The sequence below is a fragment of the Aspergillus caelatus genome (assembly GCF_009193585.1).
Source record: "Aspergillus caelatus strain CBS 763.97 unplaced genomic scaffold BDV27scaffold_86, whole genome shotgun sequence".
Classification (NCBI taxonomy): domain Eukaryota; kingdom Fungi; phylum Ascomycota; class Eurotiomycetes; order Eurotiales; family Aspergillaceae; genus Aspergillus; species Aspergillus caelatus.
Genome location: NW_022475349.1, coordinates 58,666 through 79,841, shown reverse-complemented (window position 1 = coordinate 79,841; position 21,176 = coordinate 58,666). Strand labels below are relative to the sequence as shown.

At 47.9% G+C, this 21,176-nt stretch overlaps 9 protein-coding genes and 1 non-coding gene across 10 annotated transcripts; 3 read left to right on the top strand and 7 right to left on the bottom strand.

Annotated features, from left to right (window-relative positions):
* Positions 1-181: 181 nt before the first annotated feature.
* Positions 182-1,115, top strand: BDV27DRAFT_157724 (SDR family NAD(P)-dependent oxidoreductase; the record flags this gene model as incomplete). Its single annotated transcript, XM_032072561.1, has 3 exons — positions 182-239; positions 295-750; positions 820-1,115. The coding sequence occupies 3 exons, from the start codon at positions 182-184 to the stop codon at positions 1,113-1,115; spliced, it is 810 nt and encodes a 269-aa protein (XP_031927662.1).
* Positions 1,116-2,018: 903 nt separating this feature from the next.
* Positions 2,019-3,212, bottom strand: BDV27DRAFT_172265 (uncharacterized protein; the record flags this gene model as incomplete). Its single annotated transcript, XM_032075816.1, has 1 exon — positions 2,019-3,212. One exon carries the CDS (start codon positions 3,210-3,212, stop codon positions 2,019-2,021), a length of 1,194 nt encoding a protein of 397 aa, XP_031927661.1.
* Positions 3,213-4,535: 1,323 nt separating this feature from the next.
* Positions 4,536-6,539, top strand: BDV27DRAFT_172264 (uncharacterized protein; the record flags this gene model as incomplete). The annotated part of the gene is made up of 1 exon (XM_032075815.1): positions 4,536-6,539. One exon carries the CDS (start codon positions 4,536-4,538, stop codon positions 6,537-6,539), a length of 2,004 nt encoding a protein of 667 aa, XP_031927660.1.
* A 428-nt stretch (positions 6,540-6,967) lies between these two features.
* Positions 6,968-7,072, bottom strand: BDV27DRAFT_t112. The gene has a single exon. It is a non-coding gene; the product is annotated as a tRNA-Met (tRNA).
* Positions 7,073-7,409: 337 nt separating this feature from the next.
* On the bottom strand, positions 7,410-8,259 carry BDV27DRAFT_112746 (uncharacterized protein). The gene is made up of 2 exons (XM_032064575.1): positions 8,218-8,259; positions 7,410-8,022 (listed from the first exon to the last, which is right to left on the bottom strand). Exon 2 carries the CDS (start codon positions 7,928-7,930, stop codon positions 7,550-7,552), a length of 381 nt encoding a protein of 126 aa, XP_031927659.1. The 5' UTR covers positions 7,931-8,022; positions 8,218-8,259; the 3' UTR covers positions 7,410-7,549.
* Positions 8,260-8,318: 59 nt separating this feature from the next.
* On the bottom strand, positions 8,319-10,067 carry mpkC (mitogen-activated protein kinase mpkC). Its single transcript, XM_032064576.1, has 8 exons — positions 9,960-10,067; positions 9,856-9,903; positions 9,644-9,773; positions 9,541-9,584; positions 9,358-9,457; positions 8,947-9,303; positions 8,804-8,882; positions 8,319-8,745 (listed from the first exon to the last, which is right to left on the bottom strand). The coding sequence occupies exons 1-8, from the start codon at positions 10,010-10,012 to the stop codon at positions 8,522-8,524; spliced, it is 1,035 nt and encodes a 344-aa protein (XP_031927658.1). The 5' UTR covers positions 10,013-10,067; the 3' UTR covers positions 8,319-8,521.
* Positions 10,068-12,571: 2,504 nt separating this feature from the next.
* BDV27DRAFT_128231 (dolichyl-diphosphooligosaccharide-protein glycotransferase) lies at positions 12,572-14,310 on the bottom strand. Its single transcript, XM_032066930.1, has 4 exons — positions 14,071-14,310; positions 13,912-14,022; positions 13,150-13,844; positions 12,572-13,084 (listed from the first exon to the last, which is right to left on the bottom strand). The coding sequence occupies exons 1-4, from the start codon at positions 14,210-14,212 to the stop codon at positions 12,659-12,661; spliced, it is 1,374 nt and encodes a 457-aa protein (XP_031927657.1). The 5' UTR covers positions 14,213-14,310; the 3' UTR covers positions 12,572-12,658.
* Positions 14,311-14,422: 112 nt separating this feature from the next.
* On the top strand, positions 14,423-15,347 carry BDV27DRAFT_128229 (NADH:ubiquinone oxidoreductase subunit NDUFA3). Its single transcript, XM_032066929.1, has 2 exons — positions 14,423-14,828; positions 14,914-15,347. Exons 1-2 carry the CDS (start codon positions 14,645-14,647, stop codon positions 14,958-14,960), a joined length of 231 nt encoding a protein of 76 aa, XP_031927656.1. The 5' UTR covers positions 14,423-14,644; the 3' UTR covers positions 14,961-15,347.
* Positions 15,348-15,426: 79 nt separating this feature from the next.
* BDV27DRAFT_157718 (uncharacterized protein) lies at positions 15,427-16,892 on the bottom strand (the record flags this gene model as incomplete). Its single annotated transcript, XM_032072560.1, has 2 exons — positions 15,427-16,617; positions 16,677-16,892. The coding sequence occupies 2 exons, from the start codon at positions 16,890-16,892 to the stop codon at positions 15,427-15,429; spliced, it is 1,407 nt and encodes a 468-aa protein (XP_031927655.1).
* A 998-nt stretch (positions 16,893-17,890) lies between these two features.
* BDV27DRAFT_112643 (putative transcription factor RfeG) lies at positions 17,891-19,617 on the bottom strand. The gene is made up of 3 exons (XM_032064574.1): positions 19,168-19,617; positions 19,011-19,055; positions 17,891-18,927 (listed from the first exon to the last, which is right to left on the bottom strand). The coding sequence occupies exons 1-3, from the start codon at positions 19,312-19,314 to the stop codon at positions 18,280-18,282; spliced, it is 840 nt and encodes a 279-aa protein (XP_031927654.1). The 5' UTR covers positions 19,315-19,617; the 3' UTR covers positions 17,891-18,279.
* Positions 19,618-21,176: the final 1,559 nt, after the last annotated feature.

Sequence of the window (21,176 nt, the reverse complement as noted above, 5' to 3'; positions counted from 1 at the left end):
CCACCGCGACTTTTTGACTCCAACAACATAACACAACCCGATCGGCTTGGTTGCGAACTCTTTGTTTATTTTGATACTACTGTGTATGAGTAGTAGTACAATAGTATCTATTTTTATTTTTTTTTACATTTTTGGCAGGAAGATCCCACAGCTGAGCTTGAGACAAGCTCTACGCGGATTCATGGCGCGAGCTTATACATTTCCCGGTGTGGCCGTCATCACCGGAGCGGGTGGGACTGGTGCGATGAGATATCGCAAAGCTCCTATGGTTTGTATTGCTAACATGCCAACCAGGTATCGGAGCAGCAGTTGCAAGAAGTTTTGCCTCGGCGGGCTGTGACAGAATCGCAATCACAGACCTTAACCCAGCATCGTTAGATGAAACCAAACAAGCAATTCTTAGCTCCTACCCCCAAGTCCACTTCGTTTCCCGAGCGGGTAATATCGCAGATGAACAATTCGTGGACTCGTTCATTGCCGAGGTAGCCCATACCTTTGGACGGTTGGACTACGCAGTGAACTGCGCTGGAATCTTCGGAGATGCTTTGCGATCGACAGAGATGTCGACGGAGAACTTTGACCAAATAAATAATGTCAACTATCGAGGATGTTGGCTATCTTCAAGGGCAGAACTAAGACAGATGATCAAGCAGGAGCCGCTACCGAGTCATGATCCTAGTCGCTCTCCTCAGAGGGGGGCTGTGGTCAATATTGCAAGCCAGCTAGGCATGGTTGGCCGCCCTAAGGCTCGTGAGTGAATGCCCTATTTTCTCTCTCTGCTGCTCTCTCGCTGCGTAATAGTTTCACTAACGTCTACAGCTGCCTACTGTAGCTCCAAAGCCGCCATAATCGCCATGACACGGTCTGATGCTATAGATTATTCGAAAGATGACATCAGAGTGAATTGTGTCTGCCCCGGTATAATCGAGACACCGATGACAACACACAGCGAGGAAGTTCGCGAAAGGCTGAGGCCCGCCGTGGATATTGCCCCCATGAGAAGAATGGGGCAGCCAGACGAAGTTGCGGATACGGTATTGTTCCTCTGTTCCACTTTCGCATCTTTTGTTCAGGGCCATGCCTTGGTTGTGGACGGGGGGTATGTACTCAATTAATGCAAGACTGATGAAGTAAAATTGGTATGTACGAGAAAAGTTCATGCAAAGCGCGGCAATATCAAAGTAATCAAATTGGTTATCGTTTTATTATTAGTGATAGGTGAATAGGGTTCTGAAATGCCGGGCTGATGATTCTGTAACTGTACACCCACCAGCCATTGATCCCAGAGCATCTCATAGTATTATCGTGATCAGCGCGATTAGCATAAGTGTTGAAAAGAAACCAATTCAAATAAATGTCATTATCTTGTATCGTGATGTGATCTCATCGAGTGTCTCCAACTGCCAAGGCCCATATTTATTGTATGTGTTGGGGTAAACATGCATCGACTCCAACCTAACAATGATTCTACCATACAGGTTTGACGGAGATTTTCTTTTCTTTTCCATTTGTATTTGTATTATTGTTATTATTTTTACTATTATTATCATTTTTTATCTTCAGCTTAATTTTTATTTTTCTTTTATTTTTTTTTTTTTTATATTTTTTTTTTAAAATTTCTCGGCGATTAATCTAGAAGCATAAAGTGAGAGTCGTAGTATACATGTGGAGTAAATCTCTTGATAAGGCTTGGAGTATGTATACCAAGTTATCTATTAATTTGCTGCTGTTAGTTTACATTGATCGTGCTTTCTAGACCTTGTGTCAAGTCCTGCCGCTTTTATGGGAGTTCTTGTGTGACTAAATTCCGAGTGATCAGGAAACGCCCTTGGATGCTCCGCGACATGCACCTCAGAGTTTCAGACCAGAGCACTCTACAGTACTAATAGTATGTACCTAGTAAACTACATCCAGAAATTCCCAGAGTTGTGGAAGAAACGGTGTCTGTCAGTGGACCTCTCCGAACTTTATTTGAAATTGATTGACCTGACAGCTCCAAGTGACAAATACTGAATCTATCATTCAACATATTCCAACAGATCACCCAAAAACCGAGCCACATCGTACCAAGTCATCCACCATTTGCCATTGAGATAACACGCAAGCTCAGACTCCCATCCTCGAGCTCTCTCCAGAAGTGAAGCCGATTTATCTACCCATATCGCTCGGCCCTCCTTTTCCGCCAAACCAGTATAATACCTGCTATCGTGACCCCAAAGCTTGAAATCAAGTTCATACCGAGAAGTGAATTTTCTCACCTCTTCCTTACTGTCTTCCAGCGAATAGTCATCAAGGACAAAAACAGTCAACGCTTTCAAGTCGGAGATAAAAGGCTCCCTCCTTGGAGAGGACAAAATTCGATCAACAGTAGACGCTGTCGTATGCCCAATCTTGCACTTGCCAGTGCATTTCTGGGTTCCCATGCGCTCCTCTAGGGCTCCTTTTTCTTGTGTGCATTTATCTTCCGCTTCCCGTCTATCCTTTTCGCATTGGTTGGCAGCTGATCTCTTCTCAGCCTCGCACTGTTGAATTTTATCATTGCACTTGGCGGTTTCTGTAGTCTGATCCTTCTGACACTGGTCTAGCTGGCTCTCTAACACTGTCTTTTTGGATTCACACTGCATGGCCTTCTCAAGGGAGTTCTTGTTGTCCTGCAACAGTGTATCTTTGCTATACTGGCACTCATCCAGGCTCTTCTCGCTTCGCAATTTCTCCGACTCGCACCTGGTGATCTTTTCACCACAGGCCCCATTCTCCTCCTGGCATTTCGCTTCTCTCTCTTTGCATTCTTTGGTGACAGAATCGATTTGTCCCTGGCAATCGTCCGACAGTTTGTCGGATTTCTCATTCTTCTCGAAAAAGAGCCATCCGTCACCAATAATGGTATCATAGGATTCCACAGTAACCTTAGCACAAAGCTTGCTCGAAGCTCTCCATACACTGGCCTTGCATTGGGGGTCTGTAGCACAATTCTCGGCACATGCTTGTGCCGTTTTGAATCCCCTTTGGCCTGGTTCATACGTGCTGGGGTACTTGTTGCACATGTAGTCAAATTCATATCCAGCGACAACTCCCGTCCCGCTAGACGGGCCGGAGCAGCATTTCTGGAGATTCTCCTTTGGGGTTTCGCTGTTCGCAGAGAAACATTGGTTGGCCAGCACGTTGCTGCTGGCTAGGAGTGTTAGATATATAAGATTCGGTTTTAAAGGCATGATGAATCGAGCTGCTAGAAGGTGACTGTGTTTGTCGGGGCTTTGCCATGAAAGACTTCAGGAAATAAATAGTAAACTTATATGCCTGATGAGCTGGAGAACTCTAGAAGCGGGATACTAATCCCGTACTGTGGGCCAGCTGGGGTTCTTTTTTACAGCTGGGTCCATATATGGATGGTAATCGCACAAGCAGAGTTTTTCCACCTGCAACAGCGATGTATTTGTAAAACCATTACAGCTGCGTCAGAAATCCTAACCTAAATCTCAACGATGACAGTTTTCCCGAGTTACATATGGATAAATGTACATGGCGCTCTTAGTGGGTCGCGAAGAAAGACTCTAAAGGACCTTTACAGATGTATGTATTTCCGCTAGTAATTACTAGGTGACCTTGACTATACCTGGAGATGAACTGGCGTTAGTTCCAGGGATCTGCATAGCTGAGCTTCCAAACTTCAAAGACCCGAACTTTCTGCTCCACCGGCACGCTACTAGATCGTCTACTAGATCGTCTAGTATCTGCTCTCCGGACTACTCCACAGATAGATGGCTGGCTGAGCCTGATACTCAAATATATTATGCTTGCAGCTGTTCTACCATATTGAGTAATATCTACGTAGTATGTCTATAGGATTGATGGACTGAGCTCGGTTAAGTAGTAAATCGTGTACCCGAATCCAAGGTGCCATGGATCCTCTCATGAAATAACATTAATCCCGCTAACTTTAATGAATACTACACCTGCTTGTTACTAGTTCTATTTATATCTCAGTACTTCATACTACCTACCGATAGAGTAGCGTGCTTCGCGACTCTTTTACTAGGGGATAGCAACCAACTCAGTCGGCAATTTCATTCGGGAAGTGGATCGGCAAACACTGAGACTACGGGGTATGTATGACAGGCTGACTGTGTACAGGCTGAATTGTGGGGCAAGCTAACTGACGGATCTAGTAGGAGATCAGATCTAGGGTGTCTGTATCATTTGCCACGGCTGCAGGCGGGCTTTTGTTACCTGTCCCAGGTATAGAGCTGAACCATGCCATAGGATCAACAGATCAACCGTGTGAATCGCGGTGAGTTCGGACTCTACTTGACTTGCTCAGTGGAGTATCTGGGCAGATTAGGCCTTGTAATGGACTTTCCCTCATTCAGCTGCACAGAATTCGTTGAATCTCGGGCATCGGTGCGACTGTGCCCCATAATACAGTGGGAGCTGGGGTGTGGTGGATGATTCGACGGAATATATAAGATTTTACTTCCATCCCTTCTCGCCTTTCGTTCAACTTCCCCGTTCACTTGAATGTGTGTTGTTCCTTCAATATGCACTTAACGGCAGCACTTACCCTTTTCTTTGCTGCCGCTCAGGCAAGCCCTCCCATCCAGCAGGTCATCGGAACCAGTGGGAGATCCCTGCACCGATGGTCACTGGATGATATCGTTACCTCTTACTTTGGAGACGCCTCCAAGTGTTGTCCTAAGGGAACTCAATTCGACGGCGAGAGATGTGTTCTCGACGGTCCCAAGTGCGACAATGGCAAGCTCGTCGATGGGAAGTGTGTAACCGACCCCATTTGCCCTGTCGGCCAATGGAATGGCCAGTTCTGTGTCTCGACAGAGGGCCGCATTTGCCCTGACGGCCTGAAGCCCAGTGGGAATGTTTGTGTCTATGAGTCCGGTCCTACATGTAGGGATGGCTCAAAACCAGACGGTGATGTTTGTGTCTCCAAGGGCACCCCGAAGTGTGACAATCCCGGCGACGAGTTCAAGGGCGGAGTCTGTGTCAGTACCAAGAAGCCAGTCTGCAAGGATGGATCGCAGCCCAGTGGCGGACTGTGCGTCAGTGAGAAGCCTCCAGTCTGTGGCGCTGATTCCGAGTGGGCCCCCGAGCTCAAGAAGTGCGTTTCTGGAACGCCTCCTACCTGCAAGACTGGCAAGTTCGACAACGGCTTTTGTGTTTCTGACTCAGATCCAGTATGTATCGATGATGAAAGCAAGTTCAACCGGAAGACTGGCTTCTGTCACTCAGATATTACGCCCGGCTGTGGAGACGACGCTGAGCTCCAGGATGGAAAATGCGTTGGCAACATTAAGCCGACTTGCAAGGATGGATACACTTACAGTTACGATTTGGCGTCTCAAACTGGCCAATGCTGCTCGTCTGGTATGAACTGGGATGGGGAAGCTTGCTATTCCATTCCCAGCCTGGACGGGTGCCCCTCCGACACCACCCAGGGCAAGGACCGCTGTACGAAGCCATCTGATGGCCTTGCCTATTGTCCACCCGAATTTAGAGAGAGCAAGGGCCAATGTATCGGCAGAGGTCCTTTCTGCCCTCCCATGCTCAACTATGAGCCCAGTCTCAATGCCTGCGTCGAGGATGAGACTCCCGAATGTTTGGAACCCGGCAGCAAGCTCGAGAACGGCAGGTGTATTTTGGAGCTCACCCCTGAATGTCCCAAGGGCTCTCGCCAGGAGGGCAGCTACTGTATTGCGATAATCAAACCCTACTGTGAGGGTGAAAACGAAGGGAAAGCCCACTTTGACGGTACCAAGTGTGTTTCCAATGAGACCCCTGAGTGTGAGGATCCGAGCGCCAACTTTGACGGTGAGGAGTGTCTTACTGGTCGTAAGCCGGTCTGCGACGAGGCCAATGGATTCTTCCTCCAAGGTGGCCGCTGCGTGTCGACAAAGACCCCCGAATGTCCTGACGGTGGCAAGCTCACTGCTAAGGGCGAGTGTGTTTCCAAGAGAAAGCCCAAGTGTAAGACTGGCGACCTCATTGGCAAGGATTGTGTGGTTGGTCATGTCAATTGTCCCAAAGGAACCTGGGATGGCGAGAGCTGTGTCGTTGAAGAAGAACCCAGGTGTCCTCCCAATCATAAATGGATCCCCTGCAAGAACAAGTGCGTCTCCTTTGAAAAGACTCAATGTGAAAAGGGCTATTACCCGAAGAACGGAGAATGTGTCTCCAAGCACGACCAGATTCGTTGCGACGATGGCGCGGAGTGGGACCCCAAGACCCAGACCTGCCTTGGAACTAAGCCCGAGTGTGAAGACGGTAGTGTCCCGGAGGGAGGCGAGTGTGTCTCTCAGGAGATCCCCAGGTGCCCAGATCCCGAGCGATTCGAATTCAACGGTAAGAAGTGTGTGCTCAAGAAGGGCCCTGACTGCGCTCCAGGTTTCAGACTGCTCAAGGGCGAGTGTGTTTCAGAAATAGGCCCTGTCTGTGGCTACGGCCAGGTTCCAAAGGATGGCCGCTGTGTTTTAGTCTCGGGTGACTGCATGGAGTTTGAGTTCTGCCCTACTTACAAGCCTCTGCGGTAATGTCGGAAGTCGACGTTTGTATGTATATATATGTGTAGTAGATACGAATGCAGAACCATTCGACTACTTTTACGCTATTGTCTCAAGGCGTGCTTCAAGAAAATAGAGGCCATAACTCTAGTTCCATATACGTAGCCATTTGTTAGTGGTGAGCAGATATTCCTGCAGTAATGGCACACCAAGGAACCCTAGTTTTAATACGACGGTATACACTCCCAAGTTCCCTAGATATATTAATAAGTTGGCGTTAAAATTTCACATATTTATGCACTGCTATTTACTAACTCTAACCAACCAACCACTCGACATCGTCGCCAATTTGGAACTCTAGGTCCTCAGTCTAGTGACGATAGAAGTCCTCATCTCCTCCCGCTTGATCATGGGACAGTATTGAGTGAGGTATAAAAATCAAACTCGAAAAAAGAATGTGCCTCCAACGAGAATCGAACTCGTGCTTGCGGATTGCAGTTCCTTTAGATAGGAACTGTCATATTGCTATGAGACCGCCGTCCTAACCACTAGACTATGGAGACTTGCTTGTTATTCTGCTCTTTTTTTGGCCTTATATCCCTTGTTTAGTACCTGTTCAAATCTCCAAAGCTCGGCAATATTAGACAGCCTATGCGATTCCCGTACTCTTACTTGGTTAATAAATTTTCGACGGAAGGAAACTGGGGCCTCTCTGATTATAGTTCTTTTCTTGTTACCGCCTTTCTTAATTCCCCGTATTATCTAAGTCTATGGCTTGTAGCAGGGTTAGTCCCTTGCTTTGATTTGTCTCCCTTCCAGGGTGGACGAGGTTGCCTCGGTTGAGAGTTACTAGTTTTTTGGGTAAAGAGTGGTTCAGGTACCCGAGATCATCATAGCGTATTTTCATTAAATGACATCATAAATTTGCTAACTGCAGAGCATGGTACATATTCGTAAACATGGAATTCAACGTCCCCACTGATCCGCCATAGAAACCCACTTCTCAAAGCAGTGTTCTTAGAGTAAAGAAAAAGTCGAATTCAACACTTCACATAGAAACTCTTGATCTGGGTCTCACTTCCTCCCCATCTCGGCACCCGACAGGTCGGCCTTATACCCTTCCCAAAGACGCTGACCGTCTGGTTACCAGAACAGTGGTTATCGTTGAAGAGATACACCCTGCAATGGGAATCAGTGATTTTGTCTGGGATGTAGGACAACGCTCCGCCGTTAAGAATCGCGTCGCGACACGATGTGCTTCTGCTTCCGGAGAAGAGTGTTATTTCTCCCGTGCAGTGGTCATTTTGGTATACGGAAAACTCCCAGGTTGCGTTTGGGATGGCGTGATGCTGGTGTTGAATGGAGGGGAGGGCGTACACTGTGCCGAGGAGGAGGACAGGGGCGCTGAAGAGAATTCGCATAATGTTAATCGTGTGTATAGATGAATGTTCTTCGCTTTCTCGGTGGTTCAACTGCCGCAAGCCGGTTGGGGAATGAAATCGGATTCGTTCATCTAAAGATACTGATATCAGGTAAGCGCCGCAGCCTGCAGTAGTCGGTACGAAGCAGATCACAACAGATCTGAACAAAAACAAAAAAGTCTTTGACTGGTTTAGAAAGTTTGCTTTGGATTTCACTATTTAATATTCTCTGTGGAGACCTCAAATCGGCAAGGGGCACATAAGGCCTCCAAATATAGTCCACTTACCCAAAACTCATTACCCAGTCTGCATATGCTAGGCTTTCAACGGTGGATTCCATGGGTCACAATTTCCCTCTAGTGGCGTCTAGGAAAAGGTGCATATGCACTATCCCTTTGGCCTCATTTCCTGTATTGAGTGGCGAGTGTAGATCATTGCGTGTGTTCTCAATTCTCGATGAAGTTCATATATCCGCCTGGAGAAAGTCGAAGGTTGGGTCGTATGTTGGTTCCTCTATCCCCGGTCCTAGACCAAGTACCCCAGCCGAACCGAGGCTGTGGTAATCGAGGACTTCGGAGTATCTGCAGATTCTCAGTTAATTGCACACTTTGCGGAACTAATGACAACACACATCATAAGTTTCCATGTCTCTGAAGGAAGATCGGCGTCATTGAACGACCAGTCGAATTTTTCTAGAGCTGCAGGCTCGTCGTCGGGATCATGGTAAGGAGCGAGATAGGGGTGTTGCAAAGCGGTCTCAGCTGTTAGTCTCTTGTCTGGATCAAACAAGAGCAGCTGTTCGAGGAGGCTGATGACTGTCATAACAAATGAGTCACCTTAAACGTGTGTTTATTCAAGTTAAAGGGTTATTACCATTGTTGTCGAATTCGTGGAACAAAGCCTTCAGTGGACGTGGTTCCTGTTTTGGTAGTGAATTGACAACCCGCTGAGTCTAGAAGGCCCTTAGTGTAAGCGTCTAATGTGGTCTCTTGTAAGATAGGAGTGAGAACACTCACATTTCCACTAGTTATTTTCTGAACCACCTCTGCAGGTGGGTTTCCTAGCACTTCTGTGATCAGGAAGAACTGGTGAATGTGGTCCTTCCCTGGGAATAGTGGCCTCCCTCGAAGCATTTCGGCGAGAATACAGCCCGCACTCCAGATATCCACCATCTTACCGTATCTCTGCCATGTCAACATGATCTCTGGTGCTCGATAGTACCTCGTCGAGACATAACCGGTCATCTGAGGTTCTTGTACTCGAGCCAGACCGAAATCGCAAATCTTTAAATCACAGTTCTCATTGATCAGGAGATTGCTTGGTTTCAGATCACGGTGTATGACGCCGGCAGAGTGGATATATTTTAGTCCGCGCTGTAGAAGGTTAGGATTTCTCTACTAGATCATCACCTATACGAGAAGCAATACCAGTATCTGGTACATGAAGTATTGAGCAAACTTATTGTCGAGGGGCCTTGCCCTTAAAAGTCGGCTGAGATCAGTGCCCAGGAGTTCCGTTACCAGGTATCTAGCAAAGCCTGGCATCAGTACGCTGTGAGAGCTTGGCTCCAAGGTAAAAGCTATCTATATGTAGAATTCTGCCATACGTACATGTCCTCTAGTGGAGAGATAAAGATATCGCACAGGCCAATAAGCTGCCTCAAGTTAGCGTTGCAGGCGTATCTGCGGGTGAGCACGACTGAGGGGTCCAAACATTCTCATGGCGCAGCTGTTTCAGAAGTTTGACCTCTCTGTACGTCCGCTTGGCAATGGAAGAGTTGGCAAAGGGGTTCATCATCTTCTTGACGGCGACATGTTGCTGAGTTATTTGGTCATATGCGGAACTGAAGCCCCTTTTGTTAGCCTGCAAAAACCAGAGGCCAAGATCGCTTTGGACCCAATATCCAGGATAGGTGTAGTATATACCACACAAGTCCGAACGCACCCAAACCGACCGGTTGCACATTTGCGTATCTGATGGAATGTTATTTTACATCGTTACGAAGTATCTCACCCATGAAGACCGGTACCTGCTGGTGGTTTCGAACGTAGTCCCCAAGATTTCTGCACGAATAAATTCCATGCTGTCGTCCAGGATCGACGTGGTAGCAGTGACAGGTTTCTAAAAAAAAAAAAAAATGATAAAAGTAAAAAAAGATAAATAAAAAAAGGCCCAGAATAAAAAAGTTGAACAGCAAAGATTGTTTGAAGGCGTCAGCCCTGCCTTTTCCCACAATGACGAGAAATCGATTCAGTCGAGACTTTCGGCTCGTTGAAGCGTGAAATGGGGACCACCGTAAGGCTACCAAATGGGGAATTCCAAAAGCTACCTTGTCCGCCACTTGTTCCTTGTGGGTTGACGGAGTGAGAAGCGCGAAAGGGAGAACTGCCGTTATCCATCCGTAGGCCTCGAGGGCTCATGTCACCCAGGAACTGGCCATCCTGATTGGCGGGATGAGATGCCACCAGCAGGATGCCCCCGAATCAAGGCACGCAGCGGATTTTCGCTGCAACATTTCTCAAGTATCCACTCCCCTTATATCCACACTCGAACCAGGTGAACGGAGCCCCTATATTTGGGTAGCCCATAGTCCTCGTTAACTGCTGGTGTGCTAATGTCCTTCCTGAGAGTTGTGACACATCCCTCCCGCTGCCAGCTCACCATGCAACCCAGGGCCTCATATGCTGTCAACTCAGATTACGCTGAGCTACTATGATCACAGATCGAATATCTAAAAGGAAAAGCATCACCTGAGTCCCACTGAAGTGAAGCCTGCCGCTCAACTAGCCACTGCTCGATTCTTATTGCCACTGGATGCACGGCTTGCATGGCTTACACGACTCCCCAATCACAGCTTGCTGCGAATCTTCCCTCTACGACAACTGACCGAACAGAAGGAGCACTGCTCCCGCTTTATTTCTTCAATCCCACTGACGATTTGATCTCGAGTATGGTTCCGGGGTCCGGAATTATGTTCCGAAGTTTGCCGCACAGCCCTAGGATAATGTTTCCTGGACAGTTCATTAGCGTGAGTTCCATTTGACAGCTATGAGACTTACAGATTGATATCCAAACGCTTTCTCGCCTAATATTACCCTTGCCAAGTTCACCACAACAGTCAGCAACTCGCTTCTCAGTCACCATATATCGAGCATCACAATCGAAACCCGGCTCTACGCTTCATAAGAACCTTACCATGCTCATCTCAACTGTCAGGCACACTCCTTGGTCAGAGGAACCATAAAGGGTGATGGAGCCCACAGCCACCGCCGCCAGAGCGTCCCTACAACAAACCCAGAGAAGTGCCCTTTCCCTTGGCCACACAAACCATATCACATACATGCCAGTTCTCACCACTACCTTTTCTCCAGGGTTCTTTCATTCACTATTGTCCCTACACCCTCAAACGCAACCCAGCATCTCAGCACCCCAGCGCCCGGTTTCCGGATCCACTACGTTGGGGAGGGGGGGGGGGGGGGGAAGCCGTAAAAAAAAACGGCCCAGAACACCACACAAGCCAATACAAGCCATTCCCAACGAGAACAAAGCATTGCATGTGAAAACACTCCCTACGCCACCCAGCTCGCTTCCAAGCGGACTAACGTGAGGTTCCGCAAGCCCTAGATATCCGGTGGTTATTCGGCCATTTCACGGTAGTTACTCGGTAGCCGTCAAGAGTTCGTCTTCGAAACCATTCTTCTAGAGACCCTTCTTGGGGATCTAAAAGAACCCGCTTTTGCTTATGGAGCTTGCCAACTTCTAACACCACCTAGTGTGGTGGCTGTCAAAGCGTCTAGGTAGAAGTTAGCCTTTCTTTTCCCAAGGAGTAAACCGGATACCGAGGTATTGTGCATGCAGAGTGATATTGTGCGTCACCATGGATAAAGATGAGCAATACGTTGCCATTTGTGGAGCTTCATTGATATAGTCCGACACTGTGGCGCATTTTGGTTCTGTTGGGCCAGACCTAGGTGCCAGACCTTTACCATTTTTGAGAACTACAGTGGGACACTACTTGAGCATTGGTGAGTGGTGCGTATCAGACCATTGTGGCAAACGTCATTCTGTTCGTATTTATCATCACGATCCCCATAATGGGAGAAAAAATTGCTCAAGGGGGAAGAGGTAGACGAACACGCATCTACTGGCCCACCCAAATTTCTAGTAACGTTAAGATAGGTGGTAGGCACTAGTGGTAGGGTTACGAAATGCTCAGGTACACTGTGGCAAAGGGATCATCACCGCCTAAACCATCTCCAATCACATGCTCTGGAGGATGTGGCAGAATCTGGGTGGGAAAAGATGTATGGCTAATATCGCCAGCCAATAATTATCGATCTTATCATGAGGATGATGATGGTCCATCCATTGATGGTGGCAATTACCTAAGATGCTCCAAGAGCGGCAGCCTGCGTCTTTGATCGACATGATACAGAAGCCATGTCGTCATATGATGGGATTTACAGGTCTGGCAGCGATATGCGTACTGCAGTTTTTTAGAAGAGCTGACTTAGGCAGAACTTATCGATAGCTACTCGGGAACAAGCCTACCAGAGTGGCCTGGAAACTGTCTCAACCTTAACCACTTAGGAAGTTAAAAAGTGCAACAAGGACACAATCTGTTTCTGGTGTAGAATTCTACGGCATGTAAAGAAAAAACATATATACAGTCTAACAATCATGTAACGACAATTCATTCAGGCGATCATCGATGATACAATACATTATTCACTGCGTTTTCTTCGTCGTCGAAGCAGTAGATGTGGGCGCAGAGTAGAGCCACACGATGACGAAGGCCAGGAAACCGCCGATAACAGACCAGAGGCCAGCGATCCAGACCCATCCTCCGCTGATCTTCCAGCTGCGAGGATACTCGTTGTGGGCATAGTGGCGGACAGTCACTTCGTGCTTCTCCTCGATGTTGGTGAGGAAGGGACGCTTGTAGTTAACACGGAAAGAGAAGATACCGTGTTGGTCAGGAACGATGAACTTAGTGCTGTAGATGGTGCTGTTTTCTGTCTTGCCGGAAGGTTGGAGGTCAAGGCGATGGAAGGGGGACAGCATGGTGAACTCGAGTTGAAGGGCGTCATTCTCGGGGACCTCGAAAGGAAAATACTTGTCGTAGCTGTACTCGGAAACCTCAATGCTGAAGACCTGTGAAGAGGTTTGTCAGCTTATTGCTAGTAATATCTCACAATTGCGTGGCCGTCGTCACATACTGTCTCGTTCTTGATCCGGTAGATTTTAGGGTTCAATTCACCATCCTGGGCCAGATGATGCTCAATCTTGCCAACCTTGAGGACTCCAGTCTCCTTGAAGGTCCAGGCGGTCAGTTGTTTGGCAAACTCACGGTTAGCAGTCTCGGATTCCTTTCCGTCACTAGGAGCTTTGACAGTGGCGGAGAACCACTTGTCCTGGAGACTCTCGACGGAGCCCAGAAGAGTGAAACGGGCAGAATTCCGGGCTTGCATGGCCGAAACAAGAGCCAGCTGGGAACCCGAAGCCGAAACATCCTCAACCGAGCCTGCATCCTCCTTGGGGTTGTAGCTGTAGGCAGTTGCGGGGGCGCGCAGAATGGGAGCAAGAAGTGGGTTAGAGTCGCCCAGAGTGTGAGGGGCGGTCCTTGGGAAAGCCAGAACGCCTTCGCCGTCGAAGAGTGCCTTGGTATCACGTCTCAACTGGCCGGGGCGCTGGAGAAGGAGGACATCATGCTTTTCATCCGCAGAGAGAGTATCATAGTTGAAGTGATCAACGACAACAGAGGACCGGTCGGTAGACAGATGAAGGTCAAGTTCCAACAGGAGCGAGCTGATGGCGCTGGGTGTGGTGGACTTGCCGGAAAGGGCGAGAAGGACGTTGCCGTCTTTGTTCATGAATTCGATGAGGGTCTTGGGGCTCAAAGAAGGTCCAAAGCCTGCATTATGTGTCAATTGACTTGGAGCACGGACCAGATAGTATTCTCAATGGGACAATCTGCGAACCTTTCGACCGAGGAGGAAGGAGGAGGACATGGTCGTAGGCTCTCTCTCCGAGCTGAAACAAGGAAAGCTTGTCGCTCTTAGGCGATTCGAAAGCAAGGTTATATCCCCGAGCTGTAGGAAGTTAGCACCAATTGCTTCCAGCTAACTATTGTGCCTCACCTTCCAGATCTCCCCAGAACGTAGAATAAGAATCCTTCTCAGCCTCATCCTCTAGGACAACCAGTAGACGGCTCCCCGAACTACTCAACGCATGTACAACAGCCAAGAGGCCGAACAGCAGTAAGGAAAGACACCACCGCATCTTACAGAGTTCCGCACAGCGGAGCAATAGAACGACGGCGAAGGATGAGCAGAGGGAATTCGAAATCAAAGCTGGGGTGAACCGGAGTTGTCATGAAGATCGATGAGTATGTAAACGGGCGACGTGTTTGGACCGAATGCCAAGACTTGGTCGCCGCTTTGGAATTGACGGGCGCATTACATTGCCGGACTTTCGTCACTTTCAACCTCCCCTCTCCCCGTCGCACGTCTCAACCACACACACCACCCCCTCCCAATCGCCTTTCCCTGGACCCCGGGAATCGCTCAATTCTACGGTCGACCAATTGCACTCGATAAAGTGCGTTGATCTTTTTTTAACCCGCCGGTACCGTCCGCTCAACCGTCTCGCGACCACTGTTCCTGCGAAAAGTTTCTTTTAACGTCCGACTACTTCCAACCTTTCCCTATCACAATGACTACCCCTCAATTCTGGTCGACGCCTCTCCGCTACCTTCGCTGGGCCTCTCACGAGAAGCCCGCTATCTTCTACTCGCTTGTCGTTGGTGCCATGGGCCCCGTCATGCTCGTGACTCTCCCCCCGATCAGACGGGCCTTCGGCGACGTTGACCCGGAACCCATCCCCCTCACATATCCCAGTAAGTCCATCTCTACATCGTTCCGTGTTGTTTCGTTCTTCTATTTCCGCATCTTCCTAGGCCATGGTTGGCTGACTTGACATAGTTCCCCAGGGACCCCGGGTTATCCCGCAGGGCTACGATGACGAGTAAATCCGCCAGTGACTGTGAATGGAGTCCGTGTCGATTTTCAGATTTGATTTTTGCTTGGTGTATCTAGCTGGGAATTCGAGTCAATTCAAAAGACTACCTACCTACTCTGTCGGACACCTCCGCTTACACCGCCTATCGCCTGAGGCTGGGCAGGAGATTTTGTGTTGTTCCGGGTTGATATTCGAATAAATGGTTTCTGGATTGCTTGAGGCGCTCTTCTTACCATTGCGCCCCCCCTCAATCGTCTCTATACCTCACGGCCTACGGGCTTGGTGGTCAGCGTGACTGCTGTGTATTGTACAGGAAAATGATTATAGAGCGGTGAATAATGCCATTTGTTTCCTATCCTATGGTAGTAGTTCGGGGCGGCTATTCACCTGTGATTCGGTAATACTAATTCAATAAATGACTGGTGTCTGATATCCCAAAGTATGCAAGCCATATTCTTAAGTCAGCAGTGCTATTCTTATTCAGCTGTCGTCATTTCTTCATCTTCGTCAGCAACGGAAGTGTTCTTGTCTTCGCCCTCGTTTCCATCTTCAGTTTCGATAGACTCAATGTCAGTAATGTCAGTATCGAAGGGCAAAGTGTCAGTGGCAAAAGTTGCACTCGTATCAGCCGAAGTAACCTCAGCAGTGGTACTTTCAGGGTCGGTAATATCTATCTCAATCTCATCATCTCCATCACTATCTGTCACAGCTTCGTAGTCAGATAGGAAAAGTTCCTCGTCACTATCAACATGCCAATCACCATCGGGCCAAGTGACCCAGGGGAGTTCCTCGTCATCAACCTTGCAGCACGTCAGATAAGGTAGTTCTCCCATAAGATCCGGATCGTAATGACTTTCGTTAACCAACAAAACAGAAACAAACTTGCTCATTTCGCCCTTGAGTATGTTCAGTGTTCTATCAAGCATCTTGGCCCTGTACGCACTCATAGGAAAGGCGTTCGTAGTTGCCTGTTCTTCGGTATCTAGGTAAGCATCGCCTCCGGTGTAGATAGCACGATAGAATGCGGCACCACCGTCACGAGCATAATAGGTACGGTTTTCGGCGACCGCCATACAAAACCACTGGCTGTAGTAAGTCATTGCCGTCCACATACCAAAGTCCTTCACACAGGGGGTGGTCATGTCTTCGGCGCACGAAGTAGCAGGGACTATTGTGTAAGGACAATAGGTGAGCATGCGGGCCTCAAGCAATTGCTTGAATTCGACGAGCTCCGCTTGTTTGCTCTCGCATAACTCGTGGACGACACTCGGGAGATAGTCGAGGTCACCTTGTAGAGCATTCCAGTTGCCAATGACGTGGATTGCCGCTTCCTTGAAGATTAGTGCCGATCGCATGTAAGTGCCCAGCTTTATCCAGTTTATCGGATCCTCGGCGGTGAGAGCATAGAAATGTGGTCCTAGTTCCCGAAGAGCATCTACGATGGCAGGAAATACCGTGCGCGTGGCTCTAAGGCAATCGGCTAGATTGACAACGTCCCAGCAGCGGCATAGGACGTTCTGGAGACCCCCGTGGTCTAATAAAGGGCAGAGGCCATACAAGATCTTGAACATGTTAGCCCAAAGGAGACGGATCTCTGGAGGCCACATGATGATGGGCTTTTGGAGCTGCATATACATCGGGCCATAACGATACTTGTCATTCGGGTCCTGGTGTTTGAAGGAGCCATTAGCACCGCAAGCCCTAATCGTCCCCCGCGACAACTTACCAGAAACTCGAGCACTCCGTATCCATGTGATGCTGATTCCACAAGCTCAAGTTGCACACAGCCGAAGTGTCCAATACCATACGATCCGAGCGATGAAAGTAGGTCTCTCAACTCACGCGAACGGGCTTTCAGTACGGTAGAATGTAACTGATAAATATCTTCATATATGGTTATGTTTACGTCACCGTCTCCAAATTGTGGAAATGCTGACTCCATCGTTAAAAGACAGCAGACCTAGCTGCCAAGAAGGATCCGAAGGGCATACGTCCCAGCGAGGATAGCAAGCGAGAGACCAAGGAGCGGGACAGAAGGTAAAGGATAGATACAATGCGAAGATGAGGTGCCTTGGCTATCTGAGATAAACATATGGATGGGTGAGAGAATGATATGTATTGTCAAAGACAGCGAAGTTCTGTTACCATGTTTCACAATACTCTCACCGATCGCCACGGCGTCCATGATCCTCAGGATGTAAACAAATGACGACTAATGTGCATAGAGATAACATCGCCAGCAATAGTGGGCATGGCAGCTACTTCCTTCAGGCCTGGTTCATGTGGATAGAGACGGATACAGCTGGATCTAGTGAACATACAGTCACAGATCGTCCAGGTGGTATCACAGATTGAGACCAAGTCACACCGAATGGGCATAGTCACAAAAGAACGACGGCACCCATAGGCAGCGAGTGGCAATCCAAAAGGAATTTTGGGTAACAAAGCAGAAGGTCAATCATAGTCTGAGCCAACTGGCAAACATCAGTTATTGAACGGTTCTGGAAAACCTCCAGGGTTAAAGCCATTGAATAGACAAAGAATAACGCCATATATGCTCATATCTACATGTAGCTCATGAACAGCATCACTGTATATCATCCAAGCTCCTAAGCTGATGGAATCCAGAATCAGTCGCATGCTCCCTGCAGACTCCTCACGTTGGAAGAAACAGTCGGAAAAAGAATACCTCTCAGGATGAGAAGAAAAGAGGCAGACAAATAACAAATGATCACATCCAGTACACCGCAAAATCGCAAAAAATGGGAATAGGTTTCCAATGGTGGAGATTGGAGGCAAAATAACAGGAACAATCAAGACCAGCACCGGGCATTACAACATAGCCGAAAAAGCCACCTTTTCATAACCCATCACGCAAGAGCCCCCAAAGCCAGTCAATGTTCACATTATTAATGCTTTCTGACCCTTTTAACGGTAACAATAGCCAGGTCAAGCAGAAAAGGATAAGAAAAAAAAAGGTAACAACCAGCTAACGTCGGAGACGTCTCATGAGCATAAAAAAAAAAAACAACCAAGGATAACTTGATTGGCATCCAGGTCAAACACGAGATCCGGGTTCCTAAGGTATGGTTCCAAATAGACTGTAATTTGGTCTCAACAGCTTAAGCATCATTGTTTTGGTCTGGTCTTTCACAGGCCAAGAAAGAAGGCATCTAAACCGTATAGACGCAGGAGGTGGGGCGAAAATGTGAAAAAAAGGTCGCGCAGATTTTAATACTCCCAAGGCGATGTTCTCCCGAGACAAAAGGTGGAATTGAAGCTACACCCCTGGGATTCATAGACAAACAAAAGGGAAAAGCATCCTTCATCTACCGCCGGCGGGCTGGATCTCTTTCCCTTGTTGGCTGTGGCCTACTGCGGTCCGGGTATGCCGACTCCGGGGTATATCTGGGGTCCATTCCTCCTATCCGCGGGTCTGGGGCGGTAGTAGCAGGGTAAGCTATTCCGGACGTAACAGGGGAATAGTCCGATTCAGTTTCATAACCAGGCCCAGGGTACCTGGGGTTGTTTCTCCCATTTTCGTAGCCATACCCAGCGGCGCTGGTGTATGTATATGTTTGATGCATATCGGCAGACACCGGGGGTTGGCTGGGTGCAGAATAAGGAACCTGCGGGGGAGGATACGTCTGGCCAGATCCAAAGGGTGAGTGGTTTGCGGGGTATGAGGAAGAAGTTGGATAAGGGGGACTTTGTGTCTGCCCATAAGGGGGTTGAGTGTAAGGATCCACATATTGCTGGGGTGGTGGTGCAGTGTAAGCAGGTGGAGGAGATGGACCCGGCTGCTGTCGCCCTTCATGAATTGAGGAAGATGCATAGGTTGCTGGAACCATGTTAGGTGGCGGTTGAGACACACTGTAGTCTTGAATGTAACTACCTCGTGGATAGCCTTGGTCAGCGCGACGGAGCACATCTGCCTCCCACCGAGCAGAGTCAGCTTTGAGATCAGCAATCATTTCCTGTAATACGGCGCCCGGTCAGTTTTCGATAATTCACTCAAGAGCTGGAGACAAAGGGCTCAACTCCGCATCATTTCACTTACTGAGGTGAGATTTCTATAAGCACGGATAAAGTAGCCCTGGCGGCCCTGTTTTCACATTTAGTCAGTAACAGGGTTACAACGAATGGCTCATTTGCCATTGCTGGACCGAATCGATTCTCGGCAGTCTTTTGTTTTAAGGAAATATCGGGAGACACACTTGGTGGTTTCCAGGTCTTACGAGAGCATCATTTCCAAGGTAACGGCATATGTCTGCTTGGATCACTTCCCGGCTGATTCCATCACCGGGAATAAAATACTCGTTCTGACGCTCCGGGCGTCCTTCATATCCAAGGCGTCCAGTCATTTTGTCCAGGGAATAGGTCCGGTATTAAGGTACTAAAAGCCAAGGGATCCAAATGGGCACCAGGAAATCCAGGGAATCCGGAGGTTATGAAGTTGAAAAAAGGTCCAGTGATGGGAGATGATGTCCTTTAGGGGAGGGTTGTTTTTGGAAGCAGAAACAACAGCAGAAGTACAGCTCTAATGTGAGAGTGCGTCCAGGTAACTCCAAGGCTGATGGTAATCAAGGCTAAACCGGAACTTTTTGATTGACAAAAACACCCACGATGCAGAGAACAAGGTGTTAAGTGCAAGCGAGTCCACAAGATTGATCTCTCTGGGATTTTTCACCAGTTGAGAGAATAAAGAAAGAAATCCAGATGACAGTTATTGCCCACAGTAGTTGTGTGAAAGACTGGGGTCAAGTAAGTCTCCTCAGGCTAGGTATCCGAACGGCAACGACAGGACCAGAGAGTCGAGATGACGGATGGGGAGAATGAGATGTTGTAAGAGTGAATGAAAAGAAAGCGAACTTGAGGACAAGCGAAGAGAGAAGGGTTTCAGGTGAGGAGGGGATAAGGGGGCCGATCCTAAGTGGGGGCACTCCGTCGCTGATGATGACTCTCTTTTTTCACTTTCCAAGCACTCCTGTACACTTTTGGCTTTTTTGTTTCCTTCGAGCTGGCGGGAGATGCCAGGGGTGGACTTGAACTAGGGAAAGGGGAAAAGGAAAAAAAGGAAAAGAGTAAGAAAAGAGAGGGAGCGAAGGTAGAAAAAAGGACGGACAGGCGCACGGGGAGATAAGAAGGCGAAAGTGGAGGGTGGGGAGGGAAAGAAAAGACGGTTGTGGGTTTGGTTGTGCTGGGATTGGACTGAATGCAAAATGGACTGAACGCCGCGCGGTTGGCCATTTGGGCTGTTGGGCCGGTTTTGGGCTGCTGCTGGCCTTTCTGTCTGGTGCCACGATTGACTCCACTCTTCCCTTCAGCAGAACATTCGAAGCGGCTTGGACGAATAGGGCTTGGAAATCTGAATGATTTTCCTGTCCCTAGCCGTGTGCTTATTCGTTTATTGGGGGAGAAGAGAAGGGAGGAAGAGAAAAAAATTAATTTTTATTCAAAAATTAAAATACAAAATCCAGATTAAAATAGGTTCAAATGGAAGAGTTTCTCAGGAGTAAAGTTTTATTGCTATCTTTTTTATTAAATACTATTCTTCTGGTGTTCTCTTGTATTTACAATTCTGAACGCGCAATGATTAACCCTCCAACGGTGATCCTATACTAGTAGTAATGAATCTGTTGTTTACCTACTGGATCAGTACGCTTTCCATTTCATCGGAATTTTGGACCCATCGATGGAACCATGGGTAAGTGGTAAGCTGAAAGGAAGACCATCCGTCAAGAATACTTTTCTCAGCCTGCGCCAGCCTCACCCACTTGTTTCTTGTCTCTCTTTTCTCTCCACCACGCAATGACACGATCTATTGCTTCATTTTGAAATGGTGAGGCAAAAGGAATTAATCACACTCGAAATCATAAAAAAAAAAAGAAAAGAAACATGAAAATTCATAAACTGAACCAATCCAGAGGCGGTGTCTACTTCCGTGACTTTCAATACTAACAGGTCAAGTAAGACAGCAGAAGCCGTACGCAGCAAGGAAAGCAGTGGTACTACCGAGTACTATCCTACGAATACTACTTCAATAACTTCCAGAAGTCAATGATTTCTTGCCATGGAAGAACGGGGTATATTCTCATCTTATTATTGAGTGACACAAAGCATATAACTCTTCTTTTCTTTCTTTTCTTTTTTTTATTACTTAAATCCGTTCTTCTCTTCTGCAGGCTGCAACATCACCATCAAACTTACTTTGTAGATCCTGAAA

Bases quoted from the DNA above. Each gene is read 5' to 3' on its own strand.
- BDV27DRAFT_112643 (XM_032064574.1), bottom strand. From the start codon at position 19,314: ATGACTGGACGCCTTGGATATGAAGGACGCCCGGAGCGTCAGAACGAG. The intron at 19,056-19,167 runs GTGTGTCTCCCG...ATGTGAAAACAG, and splicing joins TAAGACCTGGAAACCACCAA to GGCCGCCAGGGCTACTTTAT. The intron at 18,928-19,010 runs GTAAGTGAAATG...GCCGTATTACAG, and splicing joins CTTATAGAAATCTCACCTCA to GAAATGATTGCTGATCTCAA.
- BDV27DRAFT_112746 (XM_032064575.1), bottom strand. From the start codon at position 7,930: ATGCGAATTCTCTTCAGCGCCCCTGTCCTCCTCCTCGGCACAGTGTAC.
- BDV27DRAFT_128229 (XM_032066929.1), top strand. From the start codon at position 14,645: ATGACTACCCCTCAATTCTGGTCGACGCCTCTCCGCTACCTTCGCTGG. The intron at 14,829-14,913 runs GTAAGTCCATCT...GACTTGACATAG, and splicing joins CATCCCCCTCACATATCCCA to TTCCCCAGGGACCCCGGGTT.
- BDV27DRAFT_128231 (XM_032066930.1), bottom strand. From the start codon at position 14,212: ATGCGGTGGTGTCTTTCCTTACTGCTGTTCGGCCTCTTGGCTGTTGTA. The intron at 13,845-13,911 runs GTTCGCAGATTG...CACATAATGCAG, and splicing joins CCTTCCTCCTCGGTCGAAAG to GCTTTGGACCTTCTTTGAGC. The intron at 13,085-13,149 runs GTATGTGACGAC...ACCTCTTCACAG, and splicing joins ACCGGATCAAGAACGAGACA to GTCTTCAGCATTGAGGTTTC.
- mpkC (XM_032064576.1), bottom strand. From the start codon at position 10,012: ATGGAATTTATTCGTGCAGAAATCTTGGGGACTACGTTCGAAACCACC. The intron at 9,585-9,643 runs GTTTGGACCCCT...AACTTGAGGCAG, and splicing joins AACAGCTGCGCCATGAGAAT to CTTATTGGCCTGTGCGATAT. The intron at 8,883-8,946 runs GTGAGTGTTCTC...AGGGCCTTCTAG, and splicing joins AGAAAATAACTAGTGGAAAT to ACTCAGCGGGTTGTCAATTC.